General features: G+C 50.3%; 1 protein-coding gene across 1 annotated transcript in view; it reads left to right on the top strand.

Moving 5' to 3' along the window:
• The window catches only part of VMA12 (vacuolar ATPase assembly factor VMA12), a 38,201-nt gene that overhangs the window by 1,587 nt on the left and 12,639 nt on the right, over nucleotides 1-23,975 (top strand). Inside the window, exons 2-5 of the mRNA XM_075335349.1 lie at nucleotides 8,579-8,652; nucleotides 16,936-17,025; nucleotides 17,877-17,916; nucleotides 18,013-18,125. Of these exons, the coding sequence (XP_075191464.1) occupies nucleotides 8,579-8,652; nucleotides 16,936-17,025; nucleotides 17,877-17,916; nucleotides 18,013-18,125 (317 nt within the window). The remainder of the gene's footprint in view (nucleotides 1-8,578; nucleotides 8,653-16,935; nucleotides 17,026-17,876; nucleotides 17,917-18,012; nucleotides 18,126-23,975) is intronic.

Below are 23,975 nucleotides of genomic sequence, written 5' to 3' on the forward strand. Positions count from 1 at the left end.
GCCACTTGCTTAGGCTACTTTCACACATCCGGTTTTTGCTCTGCGGCACAATACGGCGCTCTGCAGAAAAACCGTAACCGTTTTTTTTGCCGCCGGTTGCGGGTTTTTTGCATAGACTTACATTAGTGCCGTATTGTGCCTCATGGGCTTGCGTTCGGTCCGGTTTTTGCTGCATGCGGCAGATTTAGCCGTTGCCGGATGGAACATTTCCTGCAACATTTTTTGCTCCAGCAAAAAGAACGCATCGCTCCGCATCCGGCCACTGCCGCGCATTTTTCAATACATGCCTATGGACGCCGAATGCGGCGCGATGCGGAAAAAAACACATCCGGCTGCCGCATGCGGTTTCTTCCACTGCGCATGCTCAGTAGCGTGCCGCAACCGGAAAAAAACGGACTGGCCACATGTAAAAACTTATGCAAAGGATGCAGTGTTTTCACCGCATCTGTTGCATAGGTTTCACAGCCGGATTAAGCTGCAGAGCTCAAACCGGATGTGTTAAAGTAGCCTTAAAAAAATGAATGAAATACTTTGTAAAACACCCTGAGCGCTCCTGATTCTGCCGCTCTTTCCCGTTTTGCACTGCGTTGCTGCTTTGCAGAGATATTGACATTTATAGAGCAGTATGTGAAATCTCTGCTGTGCAGGTCGTTTCTTCAGTCTTTTCTTTCATCCCTCCATTTGAGATGCTGCCAGTGTCAGGTCTTCATCTGATCACACAGTCTGAGATAAGCTGAGCTGTGATTGCCAGCATCTTGGATGGCGGGATGAAGGTGCACAACTCGGATAAGACTGAAGAAATTGTCTGTGGGCAGAGATTTCACATACTGTGCTACAAATGCATTAAATGTCAATATCTCTGCAATGGAGCAACACAGGGCAAAAAGAAACCAGCGCACACTCGGGCACTCAGGGATTTTTACAAGATGTTTGACTCAATTTTTTTTTTAAGCAACTGGTTAGTCTTCTGTAAGCACGCTATATCCCATGGCAGATCTGCCACCATTGGCTGAGGTCACTCTTACAGCGTGATGTTTGTCTGCCAAAAATAGGTCCCTTGAGAATTGAAGAAACCCTTTTTGTGTCACAGAATATGCATGCTGTAATTTTATTTTTTTGCGTTACAAAAATGGGCACATAATAGAATCCAGGTGGACCTCATAAAAGCCAATGGGGACCCTCTGCTTCCATTTGCATCTCTTATAATGCTCATCTGGTTTTTACTTTATTCTGATTGTGTCTAAAAAAATAGGACAGACGTTTTGAAAAACAGGACATCCCCCCCCCACACACACACACGTCCCCTCTGACTCTGAGCCTCAGCGGAGAGCCCCTAACAGCCAGCGTTTCACTCTTTCCTTCCTCAGGTCAATCAGTAGAGTATACAGCGAGGACATATAGCGAGCAGAGGTGGTGCTGTTGTATCATAGGATTGAGTTACATTGCAAAGTTAGCTATCTGTACTCTGCTTCAGTACACACAGGATTTTCCACTTTCAAGGGAAGGTGTCATAAAAAAAAACCAAATCAGTAACTGAAAAAATGTAAAGTTTTAATGTTTTGTTTAAATATTTGTTTTTAATTGAGCAAAATACATATATGTAAAAGAAAAAAAAAAGTTCGATATTTTCCATTCTTAACCACTAGGGCAGGGGTGGGCAATTAATTTTCCCATGGGGCCGCATGAGAAATTGGGATTGGTTTAGAGAGCCGGACTAATATAATTACCTCAGTTCTACCCAATATACTACATCACTACACCCCCTCCATATACTACACCTGTAATAAACTACACCACTACACCCCTATATACTACACCTGTATTATACTACACTCCCTCCATATACCTGTAATATACTACACCACTATATAATACACCTCCGATATACTACATCATTACACCCCTATATACTACACCTGTAATATACTACACCTCCATATAGCACACCTGTAATATACACCTCCATATAGCACACCTGTAATATACTACACCTCCATATAGCACACCTGTAATATACTACACCCCCATATCTCACACACCCTGCTCCCCATACAGCCTGCACCCCCATATCACACACACTACACCCCATACAGCCTGCACCCCCATATCACACACACTACACCCCCATATGTCACACACCCTGCCCACATATCTCACCCTGCCTGTACCCCAAACTTACCCCTCTCAAACACTCTGCACCCCTTCACATCCTTCTGTCAGTCTGCAGCCCTCATATGCCACTCACCCTGCAACTCCATCTTCCCACATATGCCACTCACCCTGCAACTCCATCTTCCCACATATGTCACTCACCCTGCAACTCCATCTTCCCACATATGCCACTCACCCAGCAACTCCATCTTCCCTCATATCCCACTCACCCTGCAACTCCATCTTCCCTCATATACCACTCACCCTGCAACTCCATCTTCCCACATATGCCACTCACCCAGCAACTCCATCTTCCCTCATATACCACTCACCCTGCAACTCCATCTTCCCTCATATACCACTCACCCTGCAACTCCATCTTCCCACATATGCCACTCACCCTGCAACTCCATCTTCCCACATATGCCACTCACCCTGCAACTCCATCTTCCCACATATGCCACTCACCCTGCAACTCCATCTTCCCACATATGCCACTCACCCTGCAACTCCATCTTCCCACATATGCCACTCACCCAGCAACTCCATCTTCCCTCATATGATAATGCCACTCACCCTGCAACTCCATCTTCCCTCATATGCCACTCACCCTGCAACTCCATCTTCCCTCATATGCCACTCACCCTGCAACTCCATCTTCCCTCATATGCCACTCACCCTGCAACTCCATCTTCCCTCATATGCCACTCACCCTGCAACTCCATCTTCCCTCATATACCACTCACCCTGCAACTCCTTCTTCCCACATATGCCACTCACCCTGCAACTCCTTCTTCCCACATATGCCACTCACCCTGCAACTCCATCTTCCCACATATGCACTCACCCTGCAACTCCATCTTCCCACATATGCACTCACCCTGCAACTCCATCTTCCCTCATATGCCACTCACCCTGCAACTCCATCTTCCCACATATGCCACTCACCCTGCAACTCCATCTTCCCTCATATGCCACTCACCCTGCAACGCCATCTTCCCACATATGCACTCACCCTGCAACTCCATCTTCCCACATATGCACTCACCCTGCAACTCCATCTTCCCACATATGCACTCACCCTGCAACGCCATCTTCCCACATATGCACTCACCCTGCAACGCCATCTTCCCACATATGCACTCACCCTGCAACTCCATCTTCCCTCATATGCACTCACCCTGCAACTCCATCTTCCCTCATATGCACTCACCCTGCAACTCCATCTTCCCTCATATGCACTCACCCTGCAACTCCATCTTCCCTCATATGCACTCACCCTGCAACTCCATCTTCCCTCATATGCACTCACCCTGCAACTCCATCTTCCCTCATATGCACTCACCCTGCAACTCCATCTTCCCTCATATGCACTCACCCTGCAACTCCATCTTCCCTCATATGCACTCACCCTGCAACTCCATCTTCCCTCATATGCACTCACCCTGCAACTCCATCTTCCCTCATATGCACTCACCCTGCAACTCCATCTTCTCTCATATGCACTCACCCTGCAACTCCATCTTCCCTCATATGCACTCACCCTGCAACTCCATCTTCCCTCATATGCACTCACCCTGCAACTCCATCTTCCCTCATATGCACTCACCCTGCAACTCCATCTTCCCTCATATGCCACTCACCCAGCAACTCAATCTTCCCTCATATGATAATGCCACTCACCCTGCAGCTCAATCTTCCCTCATATGATAATGCCACTCACCCTGCAGCTCCATCTTCTCTCATATGCACTCACCCTGCAGCCCCCCTCCCCCTCATGTCCCCTCTTTTCTCATTACCAGTCATCATGTGTCCACATCTCCTTCAGGATTCACTATCTTTGCTTTCTGCCCGGCATCCCGTGTCTCCTCCCACACAGTCACATGGGCGTGACGTCATCGCAGGTCCTGCAAGATTAATTATTCCGTCTGCTGTGCTGCTCCTTCTCCTGCCGGGCGGGCGGGAACTTTTGAAATGACACATGCAGCGCAGTACTGACAACGTCAGAGCGCGCGCGTGTGTCCCTGACTATTAGTGCCGGCAGGGAACAGAGGAAAGACTCCTGCGTTCCGCTGCCTGCACTGACTGTGCGGACCTCCACAGGATCTCTCCCTGCTCGGCACGCTGCAGTCCGGCTCCACTGCACCGGCTGAAGACGGGCGGGCCGGTCACAGAGAGCAGGCGGGCCGGATGTGGCCCGCGGGCCGGATGTGGCCCGCGGGCCGCCCCTTGCCCAGGTCTGCACTAGGGGGAGCAGCTGCTGAAATCCTACTGTAGAACTAGCTCACATTACAACTGCAGTTAGGTCTTGTTCGCACGTACCTGCTGAGTATTCTGCAGCGATTTGACAGTACATGTGCGCTTCAAATCGCTGCAGAAACACTGAATAATGGATGCAGTTTTTCTGTAGAAAAAAAAGCCGATTTCATGCGCTATGGCTGCTGCCCCCACCATAGATAGAGTGGGAGCTGCATCCAACGCGCACAAATTAATTGACATGCTGCTTTTATGAACGCACGGATTTGGGTCAAAATTGAAGCACCCAAATCGCTGCGTTCATTAAAGCATCGTGCGCACGTATCATGCACAATCTTCATAGATTGTGCAGGGGAGGCAGGACGCATGCATTTACGCTGCAGTGCAATACGCAGCGTAAATGCATGTAATTACGCAACGTGCGCATGAGCCCTAAAAGTGGGCAGAATCTGCTCTCCTCTGTGTGATGTCACAGCTTCCCCTCCCAACCTGGGTGTTTCCATAAGGAAAAGAGAGAATGAAGTTTAGGGACACAGTTCAGAGCCATTTTGTTGGTGGCCGCAAAGTGATCCTAATGTCTAAAGTGTCACCGAGGACAGCTGCATAGTTCTCCCCACATGGCGCTCTGCACACCCCGTACCAGCAATGCTCTGCCGCACGCACACCCACCTGCAATGCTCTGCTGCACGCACACCCACCTGCAATGCTGTGCCGCACGCTCACATTCCGTGCTCCTCCGTATTCTATGCTCCTCTGTATACTGCGCCCTGCTATATTCCATGCCCTTCTGTATACCGTGCTCCTCCGTATACTGCACCCTGCTGTATGCCGCGCATTGCTGTATTCCGTGCTCCTCCATATATTGCGCTCCACTGTATACTGCACACTGCTTCATTTCGTGCTCCGCTGTATACCGCGCTCTGCTTATTCTGTGCTCCTCCATATACTGCGCTCCGCTGTATTCTGTGCCCTGCTGTATTCTGTGCCCTGCTGTATGCCGCACTTTGCTGTATTCTGTGCTCCTCTGTATACCGCGCTCCGTTGTATTCCATTCTCCTCCATATACCGCGCTTCGCTGTATACTGTGCTCTGCTGTATTCCGTGCTCCTTCGTATACCGCGCTCCGCTGTATTTTGTGCGCCCCTGTATAACGCGCTCTGCTGTATTCCATGCTCCTGTGTATACTGCGCTCTGCTGTATTCAAAATGCACGTTTAATGGCAGCAAATTAGCCAAGTCCTGTCTTAGAACAATATCCTAAATATCTCCGTTGGGCTGTCTGATATCAATATGACAAGTGTCATAATCCTCCATCAGCTTTCTATTGTAACATAAGCACAGATGGTTTTATCAGGGACAGCGGCGGAGGTGGCGACTGAAGGGGGAGGGGCGGAGAGGGAGTGTAGTGGCGGCCTGGAACCGGTACTCGCACATCCCGAGCCGGGGGGGCTTGTCCATTTCACAGCAGGGAGCTTTCCTGTATTAAGTATAGGATCGGAGCCCAACAACGGTCTTCTATGCTCTGGGCGCTGCTGTATTTGAGGTTAGTAACTGTTGTTACAAACACCAAATCCATGATGGTGTTAGGGTGAACTCTTAATCAGAGATCACTTGTTGCCTTTGCCCCCGGCCTAATTGGTGTGGATCAAGTGCATGCGTAAAGAAATCACACCAGACACAGTTGGATGTGAAATCTCTCTTGACTACAGTAAAGATGGCACCGAACAGAGAGAGTACAGAGCATGCGTCCTCTTGATATAGGCTAGGGGCGTACACAAGTTCAGATATGCCCATTTAGTGGGACAGTTCATGGGCTAGCCAATGGGGAGATCTGTGTTGCTGTTGATCGGCGGGTCTGACTTCAGTGGATGAATCCATGGTGATGGTGATGGGAGGGACGTCATCTGGTTGATCCATGCTGATGGTAGGGTGTGTGATGTCATCGGGAGCCATCTTGGGTTCCTCCGAAGACTGACTGGCTTATGTATAGAGATTTGATTTCATTGAACACACTTCTCACAGTGCTCTATGTCTAGAGGTTAATTAAGTATTTCATCTTATGGCTCTCCTCAACAGTCCCCCCTAAATACTTTATTTACCTTCTGACCCTACCGTGGTCCTCTAACACATCAGCTCTAATGCTTTAACTGCAACTTTTTTCATTTTGCTATCCGCTATACAAGCAATGCTAATCCTTTGCCCCCTTTACCTTTGCCCCCACTGGTACAGACTGTTAATCAGAGACTTGATCACATCCCGCACACACAGTTCACAGAGGCACAGGTAATGTCCCAGTCCTTAGAACAGACTATTTAATGCTGAAGAGCTCACCCAGATTTTGAGATTAATCGATCAGAAAGAGTAAGGCAATTGTAAGAATAAGCTTCTTACCGTTATGCTGCAGCTTTTAGCATTACTGTTTCTGTTACTGATACTTGGGGTTGTTATTCATAGTTATTCCCGGCCTGTCCATCCTCTCACTATTATGTATGCTAATTCCATTATAGAATTGTTTTACTAATGGTTGTGGCTAAAATGATCTGTGCTGATGTCATACCCATGTAACCAAAAGGGGTGGAGCCTCAGCCAACATAGCTGATAACAGGAAGCAACATTATTTTTTTTGTTGGCCCGCCCCTTCTGGTCACATGGGTATGACATCAGCACAGGTCCTTTTAGCCGCCATGATTTATAGCCACAACCTTCTACAATGGAATTAGCATAAATAATAGTGGGAGGATGGACAGGCAGGGGGCAGGAATCACTTTGAATACCCACCCCAGCTATTAGCTGCTGTCATTCAAAAAACTGTTCATTTTACAAACTTTACTTGCTTGTGTTTTTAAAACCTGTACATCCTGGCTGACAACTAAAGGTATGTATAGAATCAGCCTGATATTTCCAGTATGGCACTGGCTTTAGTTTATATAGGAAAATCCTGGTGATTGGTGCGCTTTAAATGTATTAAAGGGAATCTATTATGTATAAAAACTATACCACTCATAAAAAGTTAGGGATATTTGGCTTTCTGGTGAAATTTCATGGAAAAATAAAAATTTCACTCTACAGTGATATATGAAAGTAGGGCATTTAAGTAGAAGTATGTGATAGTGATTTCATCATCTCACTGAAACAAAAGTTAGGAGTCGGTATTCCCAAAAAGAAAATGTCAGTGTCTCAATAACTTGTTGTGTGGCCTTGAGCATCAATTACAGCTTAACATTGACATCTATAGCTGTTCACAAGTGGAGTTATTGTCTGCTGGGACATGGCATCCCATTTTTCTTGAAGGGCAGCCTCAGGTCATTGAGGTTTTGGGGTACAGAGTTACGATACCCTTTCAGGTCACCTAGGACGCAGATAACGCTGATGCAAACTGTTTGGAATGGTCTGACGTGACACTTGGGCGCCTCTCACCTCCTTTAAATGTGTCTGTATTTGTGTGGAATTCATCATCAGGTTCCCAAGGGCATTGTTTACAATGAAGCGGTCATTAGTATGGGATGTGGGCTAAGGACGTCCACTTCTATGCCTTTCTTGTGACTCTTCCAGTCTCTCTGTATTTCTGTTGCAACCTGCTGATGACACTGACACTATAAGCTCAGTGGCCACTGCCATCTGAGAACATCCTGTCTTGGTCTCATGATGTCAAAATATGAACACCATGATGAGGAGGACTGTTTAAATAGCAATTCTTTTGAACCCCTGAAACATATTGGGTGATTTATGGATCAAACACTTGTGAGTTTCCACTAAACTCCTTTTTAGAGTTGTGCAAAAAGTCCTGAAACACTGACATGTGGACATGTGCATTCAAACGTTTTTAGAGAAGGTCACATTAGGTTCACCGGAAAAGTGCATTTTAGGATCATCCTAAAATATCACCCTAAAGCCAAATATCCCTAACGTTTTGTGAGTAGTGTATATTACCCTGCGAATATGGGGTTAATCTGCAGAATAATAGTGTTATGAAGCCATGCAGCTGCTAGACTGAGAGCCCCAGTGTCAGGAGGAAATGATCTGCATTCCTCCTGGCAGCGTTCTGCTTTCAGTCACCGCTTAGTACATAGTGACTGACAGCCGGCTCTACACTAATGCACTGCTGAGTTGATGTGTTATTGTCTGATGATAATTATTTATATTAAATTTACTTATGTTTCACATTCTTTTAGGATCCAATATCTACCTTCATGAACTGCTGGATGGTAGCGAGATCTGTTTACCAGAGGTCAAGATTCCTGAACGGGTAATTTCAGCCAATTCACAAATACAGAGGCTTCTAGAAAAATTCCTTTTTTGAGTGCCAGGTCTACAGATTGATCTGGCATTTACCATTGAGTAACTTTGGTTTGTTTTCTTCTTATTTTCTTTAATATTCATGCATTTCTTAGTTCAGGGTACAGCCAATTCCTGTTTCCTTGTGAGAGGTCAGTTGCTCAGTTAGGCTGGGTCCACACTGGGCCCTACTGGGATGCTCGCATGACACTCGGCTCGCACTGGCAGCACAGCAGGAGCCGAGTGTCATGCTAGTATCCTTGCGACTGAGGTCCGACTGTGCGAGTGAACCTCAGCTGGGGGAGGCGGGTCGGCGATGAGGAGGGGAGGGCCGGCGCTTCGGAGGGGCGAGCTGGCACGAAGGAGGGGAGGGAGGGATTTCTCTCCCTCTTTCCTCCGGTTGCCGGCTTTTGCGATTCTTGCTCTGCACACACTGTACATCGGTGTACCGCGAGTGCAGTGCGATTTTTCTCTCGCCCCATTCACTTGAATGGGTGTGAGAGAAAAGAGTCTCGCCTTACAATCGCAGCATGCTGCGATTGTTTTCTCGGTCCGATTAGGGCTAGAATTGGTCCGAGTGGAATGCGATGTTTTATCGCACTCCATTCGCACCGATTTTCTCACCGTGTGGCTTAGGCCTTAAAATGTGGTTCGGGCTAAACAGCGTCTTTGTAGCATCGCAGTGATACATCGCAACTTAATGAGCGAGTGTGGTCACAACCCGCTTCTGTGACCCCAACATGGAAGTTAGCAGAAATCCTACAGGGAGAAATTTCAGTTTTATTCTCCCTGCGACTGATCGTTTCCAGTCATGTGGTCGGTGCAAGGAGCTAATACACCGCTCACTACACAGAGAACGCACTGTAATAACTCCCAGCACATTCATTCACAGCCTGCACTGCTGCATGTGTGGGGAGAAAAAATAAACTGGGGGTGGGGGACTAAAAATTCTCAGTTTTCTTGCTTTGTGCGAAGGAGGCAGACATCCACGCATAGCTCCACAGCTTAGTCAGCAGCAGCTGCTGACTATGTCGGATGGAAGAAAAGAGGGCCCATAACAGGGCCCCCAGCATGCTCCCTTCTCACCCCACTCTTGTCGGCGGTGTTGTTAAGGTTGAGGTATCCATTGCGGGTACGGAGGCTGGAGCCCACATGCTGTTTTCCTTCCCCATCCCCTTTAGGGCTCTGGGTGAAGTGGGATCCTAATCGGTCTCCAGGCACTGAGACCGTGCTCCATCCACAGCTCCTGGGGACTCTGCTGGACAAGGAGCCGAGTATCGTCAGGGACAGGCCCTGCTACTTTGAGGTACTCTGTGTCCCCGTGGGGACCGCGCACAGAAACACTCCAGCATTGCTGGGCATGTTAGTGCACCGGGGACCGCAGCGCTGACCGCACTTGTGCCATCACACACTGCAGCGTGGCTGGGTGTGTTAGTTTACTGGGGACTACCGCGCTGACCGCGCGCTGCCATTTCACACTGCAGCGCGGCTGGGAATGTTAGTACGCCGGGGACTACCGCGCCGACCGCGCTTATACGCCGGCCGCGCTTATAACTTTAGTCCCCGGCTTTTGCGGCCTAGTCTCACTCTTTTCCCGCCCCCAGGCCTGCCAGTCAGGGGAAGGGCGGGACGCTGTACAGGACGTCAGCACTGAGGGCTGGAACATGCTTTGCATACTCCACCCCCCTCACTGTGCACAGTGGGGCACCAGATTCCCGCACTTTCTAGGGCACGCCCACGGCCCCCTCCTCTCCACAGGACGCCGGCAGCCATTCCTGTCAGCTCTTCTGACGCTGGAGAGGGGAGACAAGCTCTGGGAGACCCAGGCAGGGATTCTGGTGACCACACAACCGCTTTTGAGCGGGCGGTAAGCAGCACCTGAGGTGCTGGCCCCACTAGTGCAGAAGTGTACTTATAGATTATATGATTATAGGATATACTTTACACTGTATGGTGCACGATTGATTTTTGGCTATATACCCTCCTGGATTGCTCAAAGGAGACAACAGCATGTCGTCCGCAAAAAGCAAGGGTGCCAAAGCACAGGCTTACTATGCTGCCTGCGCCGCATTTACGGCTATACTACCGGCAGGTTCCACTGACCCTCATTGTGTGCAATGCTCGGCCCCTGTGGCACTTACTCAGCCGGAGCCTCTGCTAAGGGGGGCCCAGGGGGAACCACCTGCTAACACTGTCCAGGTGACAGGGACGGAGTTTGCAGTTTTTACTGATAGACTTTCTGAGACTATGGCTAAGATACTAGAAGCCTTGCAGTCCAGACCGGTATCTCAGACCATGGGCACTGTGGAATCATTGCTCCCTGGTCCCCCTCAGTTGGAACAACCATGTCCTCCCGGGGTGTCTCATAGATCCCAGGGTGAGGTCTCTGACACGGACCGCAGCCCCAGACCGCCTAAGCGAGCTCGCTGGGAAATTCCCTCGACATCATCACATTGTTCAGGGTCTCAGCGGGAGGACTCTCTGTATGATGAAGCGGAGGTAGCTGATCAGGATTCTGATCCTGAGGCCGCTCTCAACCTTGATACTCCTGATGGGGACGCCATAGTGAATGATCTTATCGCGTCCATCAATCAAATGTTGGATATTTCTCCCTCAGCTCCTCCAGTAGAGGAGTCAGTTTCTCAGCAGGAGAAATTCCGTTTCAGGTTTCCCAAGCGTACAACGAGTATGTTTCTGGACCACTCTGACTTCATAGAGGCAGTCCAGAAACACCGAGCTTGTCCAGATAAGCGTTTTTCCAAGCGCCTTAAGGATACACGTTATCCCTTCCCCCCCTGACGTGGTCAAGGGCTGGACTCAGTGTCCCAAGGTGGATCCTCCAATCTCCAGACTGGCGGCTAGATCCATAGTTGCAGTTGAAGATGGGGCTTCACTCAAGGATGCCACTGACAGACAGATGGAGCTCTGGTTGAAATCCATCTATGAAGCTATCGGCGCGTCTTTTGCTCCAGCATTCGCAGCCGTATGGGCACTCCAAGCTATCTCAGCGGGTCAAGCGCAAATTGACGCACTCACACGTACATCTGCGCCGCAAGTGGCGTCCATAACCTCTCAAACGTCGGCATTTGCGTCCTACGCTATTAATGCTGTCCTGGACTCTGCGAGCTGTACGGCGGTTGCAGCCGACAATTCGGTGGCAATACGCAGGGCCTTGTGGCTACGGGAATGGAAGGCAGATTCGGCTTCCAAAAAGTGCTTAACCAGTTTGCCATTTTCTGGCGACCGTTTGTTTGGTGAGAGATTGGATGAAATCATCAAACAATCCAAGGGAAAGGACTCTTCCTTACCCCAGGCCAAACCAAACATACCCCAACAGAGGAGGGGACAGTCGAGGTTTCGGTCCTTTCGGGGTGCGGGCAGGTCCCAATTCTCCTCGTCCAAAAGGCCTCAGAAGGATCAGAGGAACTCCGATTCATGGCGGTCTAAGTCACGCCCTAAAAAGACCGCCGGAGGTGCCGCTACCAAGGCGGCTTCCTCATGACTTACGGCCTCCTCACACCGCATCCTCGGTCGGTGGCAGGCTCTCCCGCTTTTGCGACACCTGGCTGCCACAGGTAAAAGACCGTTGGGTGAGAGACATTCTGTCTCACGGTTACAGGATAGAGTTCAGCTCTCGTCCTCCGACTCGATTCTTCAGAACATCTCCGCCTCCCGAGCGAGCCGATGCTCTTCTGCAGGCGGTGGGCACTCTGAAGGCAGAAGGAGTGGTGGTCCCGGTTCCTCTTCAGCAACAGGGTCACGGTTTTTACTCCAACCTGTTTGTGGTTCCAAAGAAGTACGGGTCTTTCCGTCCTGTCTTGGATCTAAAACTGCTCAACAAACACGTAAAGACCAGGCGGTTCCGGATGGAATCCCTCCGCTCCGTCATCGCCTCAATGTCCCAAGGAGATTTCCTTGCATCGATCGATATCAAAGATGCTTATCTCCACGTACCGATTGCTCCAGAGCATCAGCGCTTCCTGCGCTTCGCCATAGGAGACGAACACCTTCAGTTCGCGGCACTGCCGTTCGGCCTGGCGACAGCCCCACGGGTTTTCACCAAGGTCATGGCTACAGTAGTTGCGGTCCTCCACTCTCAGGGTCACTCGGTGATACCTTACTTAGACGATCTGCTGGTCAAGGCACCCTCTCAAGAGGCATGCCAACACAGCCTCAACGCTACTCTGGAGACTCTCCAGAGTTTCGGGTGGATCATCAATTTTCCAAAGTCAAATCTGACACCGGCCCAATCGCTGACATATCTTGGCATGGAGTTTCATACCCTCTCAGCGATGGTGATGCTCCCGCTGAACAAACAGCGGTCACTACAGACAGGGGTGCAATCTCTCCTTCAAGGTCAGTCACACCCCTTGAGGCGCCTCATGCACTTCCTGGGGAAGATGATGGCAGCAATGGAGGCAGTCCCTTTCGCGCAGTTTCACCTGCGTCCTCTTCAATGGGACATCCTACGCAAATGGGACAGGAAGTCGACGTCCCTCGACAGGAACGTCTCCCTCTCTCAGGCAACCAAAGCTTCCCTTCGGTGGTGGCTTCTTCCCACTTCATTATCGAAGGGGAAATCCTTCCTACCCCCATCCTGGGAGGTGGTCACGACGGACGCGAGTCTGTCAGGGTGGGGAGCAGTCTTTCTCCACCACAGGGCTCAGGGTACGTGGACTCAGCAAGAGTCCTCCCTTCAGATCAATGTTCTGGAGATCAGGGCAGTGTATCTTGCCCTAAAAGCGTTCCAGCAGTGGCTGGAAGGCAAGCAGATCCGAATTCAGTCGGACAACTCCACAGCGGTGGCTTACATCAACCACCAAGGCGGAACACGCAGTCGGCAAGCCTTCCAGGAAGTCCGGCGGATTTTGATGTGGGTGGAAGCCACGGCCTCCACCATCTCCGCAGTTCACATCCCGGGCGTAGAAAACTGGGAAGCAGACTCTCAGTCGCCAGGGCATGGACGCAGGGGAATGGTCCCTTCACCCGGACGTGTTTCAGGAGATCTGTTGCCGCTGGGGGATGCCGGACGTCGACCTAATGGCGTCCCGGCACAACAACAAGGTCACGGCATTCATGGCACGATCTCACGATCACAGAGCTCTGGCGGCGGACGCCTTAGTTCAGGATTGGTCGCAGCTTCAACTCTCTTATGTGTTTCCTCCTCTGGCAATGTTGCCCAGAGTGTTACGCAAGATCAGGGCCGAGTGCCGCCGCGCCATCCTCGTCGCTCCAGACTGGCCGAGGAGGTCGTGGTATCCGGATCTGTGGCATCTCACGGTGGGCCAACCGTGGGCACTACCAGACCGACCAGACTTGCTGTCTCAAGGGCCGTTTTTCCATCTGAATTCTGCGGCCCTCAACCTGACTGTGTGGCCATTGAGTCCTGGATCCTAGCGTCTTCAGGGTTATCTCAAGAGGTCATTGCCACTATGAGACAGGCTAGGAAACCAACGTCCGCCAAGATCTACCACAGGACGTGGAAAATATTCCTGTCGTGGTGCTCTGCTCAGGGTTTTTCTCCCTGGCCATTTGCCTTGCCCACTTTTCTGTCCTTCCTTCAATCCGGATTGGAAAAGGGTTTGTCGCTCGGCTCCCTTAAGGGACAAGTCTCTGCGCTCTCTGTGTTTTTTCAGAAGCGCCTTGCCAGACTTCCACAGGTACGCACGTTCCTGCAGGGGGTTTGTCACATCGTCCCTCCTTACAAGCGTCCGTTAGAACCCTGGGATCTGAACAGGGTGCTGATGGTTCTTCAGAAACCACCGTTCGAGCCAATGAGGGATATTTCTCTCTCACGCCTTTCGCAGAAAGTGGTTTTCCTAGTAGCAGTCACTTCACTTCGGAGAGTGTCGGAGCTAGCAGCGTTGTCATGCAAAGCCCCTTTCCTGGTGTTTCACCAGGACAAGGTGGTTCTGCGTCCGGTTCCGGAATTTCTCCCTAAGGTGGTATCCCCCTTTCATCTCAATCAGGATATCTCCTTACCCTCTTTTTGTCCTCATCCAGTTCACCAATGTGAAAAGGATTTGCACTTGTTAGATCTGGTGAGAGCACTCAGATTCTACATTTCTCGTACGGCGCCCCTGCGCCGCTCGGATGCACTCTTTGTCCTTGTCGCTGGCCAGCGTAAAGGGACACAAGCTTCCAAATCAACCCTGGCTCGGTGGATCAAGGAACCAATTCTCGAAGCTTATCGTTCCTCGGGGCTTCCGGTTCCCTCAGGGCTGAAGGCCCATTCTACCAGGGCCGTGGGAGCGTCCTGGGCCTTGCGGCACCAGGCTACGGCTCAGCAGGTGTGTCAGGCAGCTACCTGGTCGAGCCTGCACACTTTCACGAAACACTATCAGGTGCATACCTATGCTTCGGCAGATGCCAGCCTAGGTAGGCGAGTCCTTCAGGCGGCGGTTGCCCACCTGTAGGACGGAGCCGTTACGGCTCTATTATGAGTTATTATTTACCCACCCAGGGACTGCTTTTGGACGTCCCAATTGTCTGGGTCTCCCAATGGAGCGACAAAGAAGAAGGGAATTTTGTTTACTTACCGTAAATTCCTTTTCTTCTAGCTCCAATTGGGAGACCCAGCACCCGCCCCTGTTTTTTTGTGTACACATGTTGTTCATGTTGAATGGTTTCAGTTCTCCGATATTCCTTCGGATTGAATTTACTTTAAACCAGTTTATAATTTTTTCCTCCTTCTTGCTTTTGCACCAAAACTGAGGAGCCCGTGGGAGCACGGGGGGTGTATAGGCAGAAGGGGAGGGGCTTTACACTTTTAGTGTAATACTTTGTGTGGCCTCCGGAGGCATAGCCTATACACCCAATTGTCTGGGTCTCCCAATTGTCTGGGTCTCCCAATTGGAGCTAGAAGAAAAGGAATTTACGGTAAGTAAACAAAATTCCCTTCTTTTGGCTTTTTTTAAAAAAAATTTTTTATAGTGTGTGTGTGTGTGTGCGCGCGTGTGTGCGCGCACTGTGTATTCAGTATAGGATGTTAGAATGCTGGTGAGTAATTACAGTGCACCCAGAGTATAGTGAGTGGTGACTAACTGCTCCATGCACACACCATTCCTTATACTGCAAGTCAGCAGCTTCAGGCCTCTCTCACACATCCGTGAAAAACCACGCACATTTTTCACGGACATGCCAGAGGTGCATTTTGCGACCCGTGTTTATGGGCTACGTGTGTTCTCCGTGATAACACACGGAAAACGGGAACGTTCAACTCACCTGTCCCTGGTGTCGCTGTCCATGGTGCTGATCTTCGGTCCTTCGACTCCGTGCTGCTGTTGCTTCCGGCCGCAGCGAAGTGAATATTCAATGAGCATAATGAGCGGCGGTTGGCAGCACGTGACAGTAGCGGCAGAGTCTGCAGGGCAGGAAAAGGTGATTACAATTGTTTGGTTTTTTTTACTCAGACACATGTTTTCTCTCCGGTGCGTGTCACACGGAACACATCCGCGTGGTCCGTTTGCATTACGTGTGACACGTTTGCGTTCCGTGTGACACCTGTGATGCCGGAAAGAAAACTGACATGTCGGCATGAAAAACACACGGACACACGTAAGTACAGAATAGACACCTGTTCCGTTCGCAAATACTTACGTGTGTCCAAAACCATAGGAATACCTAGGTCTACATGTGTACGTGTCTCCGGTACGTGAGAAAACTGCCAAACATGTACCGGAGGCACGTGCGTGTGAAGGGGGCCTCAGGGTGGATAGAAGATAATTTTCTCCTTGTATCTGCTGCTCCAATAAAGCAGGCAGATTTTAACACTTATTTACCGGCAGATTAACCCTAAATCTGCAGGTAAATGGCCTAATTACATTTCTTATAAATCTCAGCTTTCGTACTTTTGTCCTCTGGCTTTATACTGAGTGCCAATGCAAATTTTCACGTTCTATCTTAGTACTTTTGTTAAAACTGTTTAGTATAAACATAAAGAAATGAAACCAGAGAGAAACTATTCTCAATGATGGAGACATGGCGGCCGAGTTCTCCCGTCCTTGTCATACACCAGCCGTCCTCCATACTAGCTTCTCTTTTAGCTCGGCGTCCCCGGTGCTGGTACGGTGCCCCTCACGTGATTCAGATGACAGATTCCTACTTACGGTTTCAGCTGCTGATAATAAACACTGCCTTGGTTACGGCGGCTTGTATGATCATGGGATAATGTGCACATGGGTATAGAATGATTTTCTAACCTGTTTAGTTTTATCACTGACCCACAGCTTTATGTAATATCCTATTCTTTCAGAACCCGGAGCTTGTGGCTCGCCTGGAAAAGATAAAGGCTAAACTGGCAAATGAGGAGTACAAGAGGATCACAAAGAACGTCACCTTTCAGGTATGGTAATCTGTCTTGTGTTGATAAATACAAGATCCTCATGGGACAGGATCACTTCAGTAGATTCAGATCTTTGCCCTGATGAGAAATCGCTGGATGATAGTTTCATACTAGAAATTTCAGGAGTACAACTTTCTCCAGTGTGATCTTTAGAGAAGAAAAAAGAGATTACTTGATCCAAAATAGGGGCGTCTTCTGGTATAATAAGCTTAACCCCTGTTTGCCCACAATGCTTTTATTTATGATCAAGCTGCTGATGGAAAACCATAACGGCACAATGTTATTTCTAGGGTCCAGAAGGGTGGGACGATTGTAATCGGTGTGCGCCCACCAATCCTGACTACGCAGGTCACGGCTAATTGTGATCTACTTATCAGCTGGCATTAGATCACTATTACCTGGGATTATACAGGGATCATGTTATCTCCGCTGTCTGTAGAGCCAGAAAAATGTAAAATAATTAAAGCGGGGCGGGGGTTCTCACAATGGTCACTAATCATCTATTCAAGGGATCATGGTTAAATTGGTCTTGCATTTGGGGGCCGCAACACATCAACCGCCTTTGATCATTAGAACAAAAGGGTCACCTCGCTCTAATTAAGGAAAGGTGGTTGAATGTTCCTCACCCCCCCCCCCATAGCCTGCACCACCAGGGATTTTTCTGAATGACATGAACCTTTGTAAAAATGTGTCCATATTACAGAACATATTATAAGAAACATCCACAAATTGGCCCCAGGTTTTGTCTCCCCATCCTCACCCCTGGCTGCTCTTACTCTGTCAATAAACTGTTCATTTGTGTGTTTCATTCTTTTTTTGCCTGATTAAATTATTTTATTCTCTATGTACAGTCCAATCAGCAAGGAACTCTGGCTGATCTTGGAAGACAAGGTAAGGGGACACGTCCAGACACCAAATTTGTTCTACAACAGATGTGCCCCCAATGATCTGCACTCTTGTAATGTTTTGCCCTTTGCTTCCCTGCAGTGCGGCCATTAAAGACCATTATCATTACGATCTTCAACTTCTTGGTCACTATTGTAGCTGCGTTTGCTTGCACTTATATTGGTACACAGTATGTCTTCACAGAGTCTGCTGCGGTGAGTTGAGTGTATTCTACAACCTTCTCTGATTTTATGTAAATATTCATAGTAAATTACCTTATCTTATTGTCTAAAGGATATGGACACCTTTTAGGGTTTTTGTTACATGATGTATGTATTTTTCTTTCAGGGTTTAATTTAAAGGGAATCTGTCACCAGGTTTTTTGCTCCCCCATCTGAGAGCAGCATAACGTAGAGACAGAGATCCCGATTCCAACAATGTGTCACTTACTGAGCTGTTTGCTGTCATTTTGATAAAATCAATGTTTCTTCATCGTTCCTTTGGGAGACCCAGACCATGGGTGTTTAGCTTCTGCCTCCGGAGGACACACAAAGTACTACACTTAAAAGTGTAGCTCCTCCCTCTGAGCTTATACACCCCCTGGTAGCCAGTCCTAGCCAGTTTATCGCTTTGTGTTCAGGAGGTCATACATCCACACATGCATTCTCATCTGATTGTTTGTTTGACTTTTGGAAAGAGTTTGAAGAAAAGCGGGTCCATGTCTGGACTCCCGGCATGTCCCTTCTCACCCCACTGTGTCGGCGGTGTTGTTAAGGTTGATTTAGACAGCTCATAGAGTCCCACGGCTTCCAGTATCATCTCTATGCCGATGACACACAGATCTACCTCTCTGGACCTGACATTACCTCTCTACTAACCAAAATACCACAATGTTTGTCTGCTATTTCATCCTTCTTCTCTGCACGATTCCTAAAACTTAACATGGACAAAACAGAGTTTATTGTCTTTCCTCCTCCTCACTCACCTCCTCCAACAAGCCTTTCCATCAAACTTGATGGTTGCTCACTCACCCCAGTCTCACAAGCTCGTTGCCTTGGAGTAACCCTCGACTCTGCTCTATCCTTCAAGCCACACATCCAAGCCCTCTTCAACTCATGCCGATTACAACTCAAAAATATCTCCCGGATCCGTGCTCTTCTTAACCAAGAATCTTCAAAAACATTAGTGCATGCCCTCATCATCTCCCGCCTCGACTACTGCAACCTCCTGCTCTCTGGCCTCCCTTCCAACACTCTTGCACCCCTCCAATCTATCCTAAACTCTGCAGCCCGCTTAATCCACCTCTCCTCTCGCTACTCCCCAGCCTCGCCACTCTGCCAATCCCTTCACTGGCTTCCCATCGCCCAACGACTCCAGTTCAAAACATTAACCATGACATACAAAGCCATGCACAACCTGTCTCCTCCCTACATCTGTGACCTAGTCTCCCAGTACCTACCTGCACGCAACCTTAGATCCTCACAAGATCTCCTTCTCTGCTCCTCTCTTATTTCCTCTTCCCACAATCGTGTACAAGATTTCTCCCGTGCATCCCCCATACTCTGGAACGCTCTACCTCAGCACATCAGACTCTCCACTACCGTGGAAAGCTTCAAGAGGAACCTCAAGACCCACCTCTTCCAACAAGCCTACAACCTACAATAGCCCTCAGCCCAGTAGACCACGGCGCAACCAGCTCTGTCCTCACCTATTGTACCATCACCCATTCCCTGTAGACTGTGAGCCCTTGCGGGCAGGGTCCTCTCTCCTCCTATACCAGTCTGTCTTGTACTGTTAATGATTGTTGTACGTATACCCTCTTTCACTTGTAAAGCGCCATGGAATAAATGGCGCTATAATAATTAATAATAATAATAATTTACAAGGCTGAAGCCTTACATGCCGCGCTCCTTCACCATCCCTTCTGGGCTCTGGCTTGAAGTGGGAGCCAGCACGGCATGCCTGGCAGGAGTCCGGTCTCCATCCACAGCCCCTTGAGGATTCTGTTGGACCGTAGCACTCATGCCCAGGGACATGGCCCTGCGTCTCAGCAGCTAAGTACCTGAGACGTTTATGTTGGGTGTCCCGGTTTTTTATTGTAAGGGGAGAGTATGCTGTATGTGATTGTTTTTAACTTTTCCGGCGGGTTCTCCAGCTTTTGCCTGAGAACTGCGCCGATGGTGCCTGCTTGTCGGCCTCGCCGCTTAAATTTAGGCCCCGGCTTCGCCGGAGGCCTAGTTTCGTTTTCCTGCCCTCGCATGTCACTCATGCAGAGGGACAGGTTCGGCTCCTCCCGGCGGCCGTTCTACACAGGGGAGGGACACTCGCTACTGCTGGGGCGTCCCTCCTTCCCTGCAGGTCTCTATAGCCCTCCAGTTCCCGCTCTTTTATAGGAACGCCCCTAGTCCCGCCCCCTCCATTTCTCAGGCAGAGTTCACTCTGCTCTGGGACATCCTGCATTCTGCATCTCTGCTGAGGTGCTACGCTCCGGGGGACCGGGCTTCGGGATCTGGAGGGCACACAACACCGCGCTCAGCGGTCTGGTAAGCCACAGCCGGTCTCCGGTTGTGGACCTCTGTATATTCTCCCTGGGGTTCATTCTCTGCAAAGCCCCCACTCCAGCAGCATGTCTCACACAAGGAGCAAGGCTCCAAAGCTTTATTCTGCATGCACTGCATGTAAGCTCCTGCTGCCTGAGCCGAGCATTTATCCACACTGTGATGGTTGCTCTAACTTGGCGGTGCCACACCCTGGAGTCTCACCCCCAGTGGTCTCTCCGGCTGCTGCTGCACCTGTGATTGAACCCCCGGCCTGGGTAGAGTCCTTTTCTAGGTCCATATCCCAGTCATTTGCTGAGTCCATGGGACTTTGATGAATATGCATCAGCCCCCCTCTCAGGGTGCCTCTAATACTCTTGACAGAGGACTCCTATGTATCCCATCGATTTCTCTGAGGGTGACTCAGATCTTAGTGATTTGATTGCTTCTATTAATTCTGTGCTGGATCTCAATCCGCCAGTATCAGAGGAGCAACTCTCTTTGGCAGAAAAACATCAGTTTACCTCGCCTAAGAGAGTGAAGAGTGTGTTCTTTAACCACTCTAGTTTTCAGACCGCTGTGACCAAACCCAGGGCCTGCCCTGACAAACGCTTTCCAAAGCGTGGTTCTGATGACCGGTTTCCATTTCCACCTGAGGTGGTCAAGGAGTGGTCTCACTCCCCAAAGGTAGACCCTCCGGTGTCTAGGCTATCAGCCCGGACCGTTGTGTCGGTGGCTGACGGCACCTCACTTAAGGATTCCACTGACCGTCAGATTGACCTTCTGGCCAAATCTGTGTACGAAGCTGCGGGGGCCGCGTTTTCCCCGACTTTTGCAGCAGTGTGGGCTCTCAAAGCCATCTCTGCTTCTCTAGAGGAGATGCATTCCCTCACCAAGGAATCTATGCCTGAGATGGTTACCTTAACTGCTCAGGCTTCAGCCTTTTCATCTTATGCCATGTCTGCCATGCTAGAGGCTGCTCACCGCACTGCGGTGTCTTCAGCTAATTCGAGAGTGGAAGGCAGATGCCTCGTCCAAGAAGTTTCTTGCTGGGCTCCCTTTTGCTGGTTCACGGCTGTTTGGTGAACAGCTGGATGAAATCATTAAAGAAGCTACTGGCGGGAAGAGTACTTCCATGCCACAAACCAAGACCAGGAAACCCGCCCAGGGTAGGAATCAATCGAGGTTTCGTTCCTTTCGTTCCTCCAACTGGTCGTCCTCTAAGCCTTCCGTCTCGTCCGTTAACTCAGCCAAGGATAAGAAATCCAACTGGCGCCCAAAAGCGCGTCCGCAGAAGACCGCAGGAGGTTCTGCCACTAAGGCAGCTTCCTCATGACTCTCGGCCCGCTCCAGCCACGTCCTTAGTCGGTGGCAGGCTCTCCCACTTTGGCGCCGCTTGGTTAAAGCAGGTCTCCGATCATTGGGTGAGAGACATCATATCTCACGGCTACAGGATAGAATTCTCTTCCAGTCCTCCAAACAGATTTTTTTTCTCTCAACTCCCCCCTGCTCCAAGGCCGCCGCCTTCTCGCAGGCCGTGGCATCCGTGCAGGCAAATGGAGTGATTGCCCCAGTTCCCGCTCAGGAACGGTTCAGAGGTTTTTACTCAAATCTCTTCCTAGTTCCAAAAAAGGACGGTACCTTCCGGCCCATCCTGGATCTCAAGCTTCTCAACAAGCATGTCTGGGTGCGGCATTTTCACATGGAGTCTCTGCGATCAGTCATTGCCTCTATGACCCAAGGGGAGTTCCTGGCGTCCATCGACATCAGAGATGCCTATCTACATGTGCCAATCGCAGTGTCACATCAGCGTTGGTTACGTTTTGCGATAGGAGAGGATCATTTCCAATTCGTGGCTCTCCCCTTCGGGTTAGCCACGGCCCCTCGGGTATTCACCAAGGTCATGGCGGCAGTGATTGCGGTCCTGCACCTCCAGGGGTTAGCAGTGCTTCCTTATCTGGACGACCTTCTGGTCAAGGGTACATCCAGCGCAGACTGTCAGCGCAGTGTTTTGCTCACTCTCGCCACCCTAGCCCAATTCGGGTGGATTGTCAATCTTCCCAAATCCACTCTGACTCCGACCCAGAGTCTCCCGTACCTAGGGATGCAGTTCGAGACTTTGCCGGCACTTGTGAAGTTGCCCTTAATCAAATAGCAGTCTCTCCGGCTAGCGGTGCGCTCTCTCCTGAGGCCCCGCCGTTATTCCCTCAGGCGCCTGATGCAGGTGCTGGGTCAAATGGTGGCTTCCATGGAGGCGGTTCCCTTTGCCCAGTTCCATCTGCGTCCTCTGCAGCTGGACATTCTCCGCTGTTGGGACAAGCGGCCTTCCTCCTTACAGAGGTTAGTGGCTCTGTCGCCACGGACCAGGACCTCTCTTCAGTGGTGGCTTCGACCCCTCTCCCTGTCCCAAGGGCGCTCCTTCCTGGCTCCGTCCTGGGTGATTCTCACCACGGATGCTAGCCTATCCGGCTGGGGAGCGGTACATCTGCACCACAGAGCTCAGGGCACTTGGACTCTGTCCGAGTCAGCCCTTTCAGTCAATGTGCTGGAAACCAGAGCTGTGCTTCTAGCTCTCCTAGCCTTTCACCACCTGTTGGCGGGCAGGCACATTCGAGTCCAGTCAGACAACGCGACAGCGGTTGCCTACATCAATCACCAAGGCGGGACACGCAGCCGCCTGGCAATGTTGGAGGTCCAACACATTCTTCAATGGGCGGAGGACTCCAAGTCCACCATATCCGCAGTCCACATCCCTGGCGTAGAAAACTGGGAGGCAGATTATCTCAGCCGTCAATCCGTGGACGGTGGCGAGTGGTCTCTGCACCCGGCAGTGTTTCAGTCAATCTGCCGCAAGTGGGGCACTCCGGACGTGGACCTAATGGCATCCCGTCACAACAACAAGGTTCCGGTTTACGTGGCTCGCTCCCACGATCCTCAGGCCTTCGCCGCGGACGCACTGGTTCAAGACTGGTCGCAGTTTCGTCTGTCCTACGTGTTTCCCCCTCTAGCTCTCTTGCCCAGAGTCCTGCGCAAGATCAGAATGGAGGGCCGTCGAGTCATCCTCATTGCACCGGACTGGCCCAGGCGAGCTTGGTATCCGGACCTGCTCCAACTGTCCGTGGAGATGCCGTGGCATCTTCCGGACCGTCCAGACCTGCTCTCGCAAGGTCTGTTTTTCCGCCCGAATTCTGCGGCACTCAAATTGACGGCGTGGCTCTTGAGTCCTGGATTTTGACGGCTTCTGGTATTCCTCCTGAAGTCATCTCCACTATGACTCTGGCCCGTAAGTCTTCCTCCGTCAAGATCTATCACAGGACTTGAAAAATTTTCCTGTCCTGGTGTCGCTCTTCCGGCCATTCTCCTTGGCCATTTTCGTTGCCGACCCTTCTGTCTTTTTTACAGTCCGGTCTGCAGCTAGGACTGTCCCTCAACTCTGTCAAGGGACAAGTCTCAGCTCTATCAGTGCTGTTCCAGCGGCGTCTCGCCCGGCTGGCTCAGATCCGCACCTTCATGCAAGGTGCGTCTCAC

This window comes from Anomaloglossus baeobatrachus, chromosome 2 (assembly GCF_048569485.1).
Source record: "Anomaloglossus baeobatrachus isolate aAnoBae1 chromosome 2, aAnoBae1.hap1, whole genome shotgun sequence".
NCBI classification, from domain to species: domain Eukaryota; kingdom Metazoa; phylum Chordata; class Amphibia; order Anura; family Aromobatidae; genus Anomaloglossus; species Anomaloglossus baeobatrachus.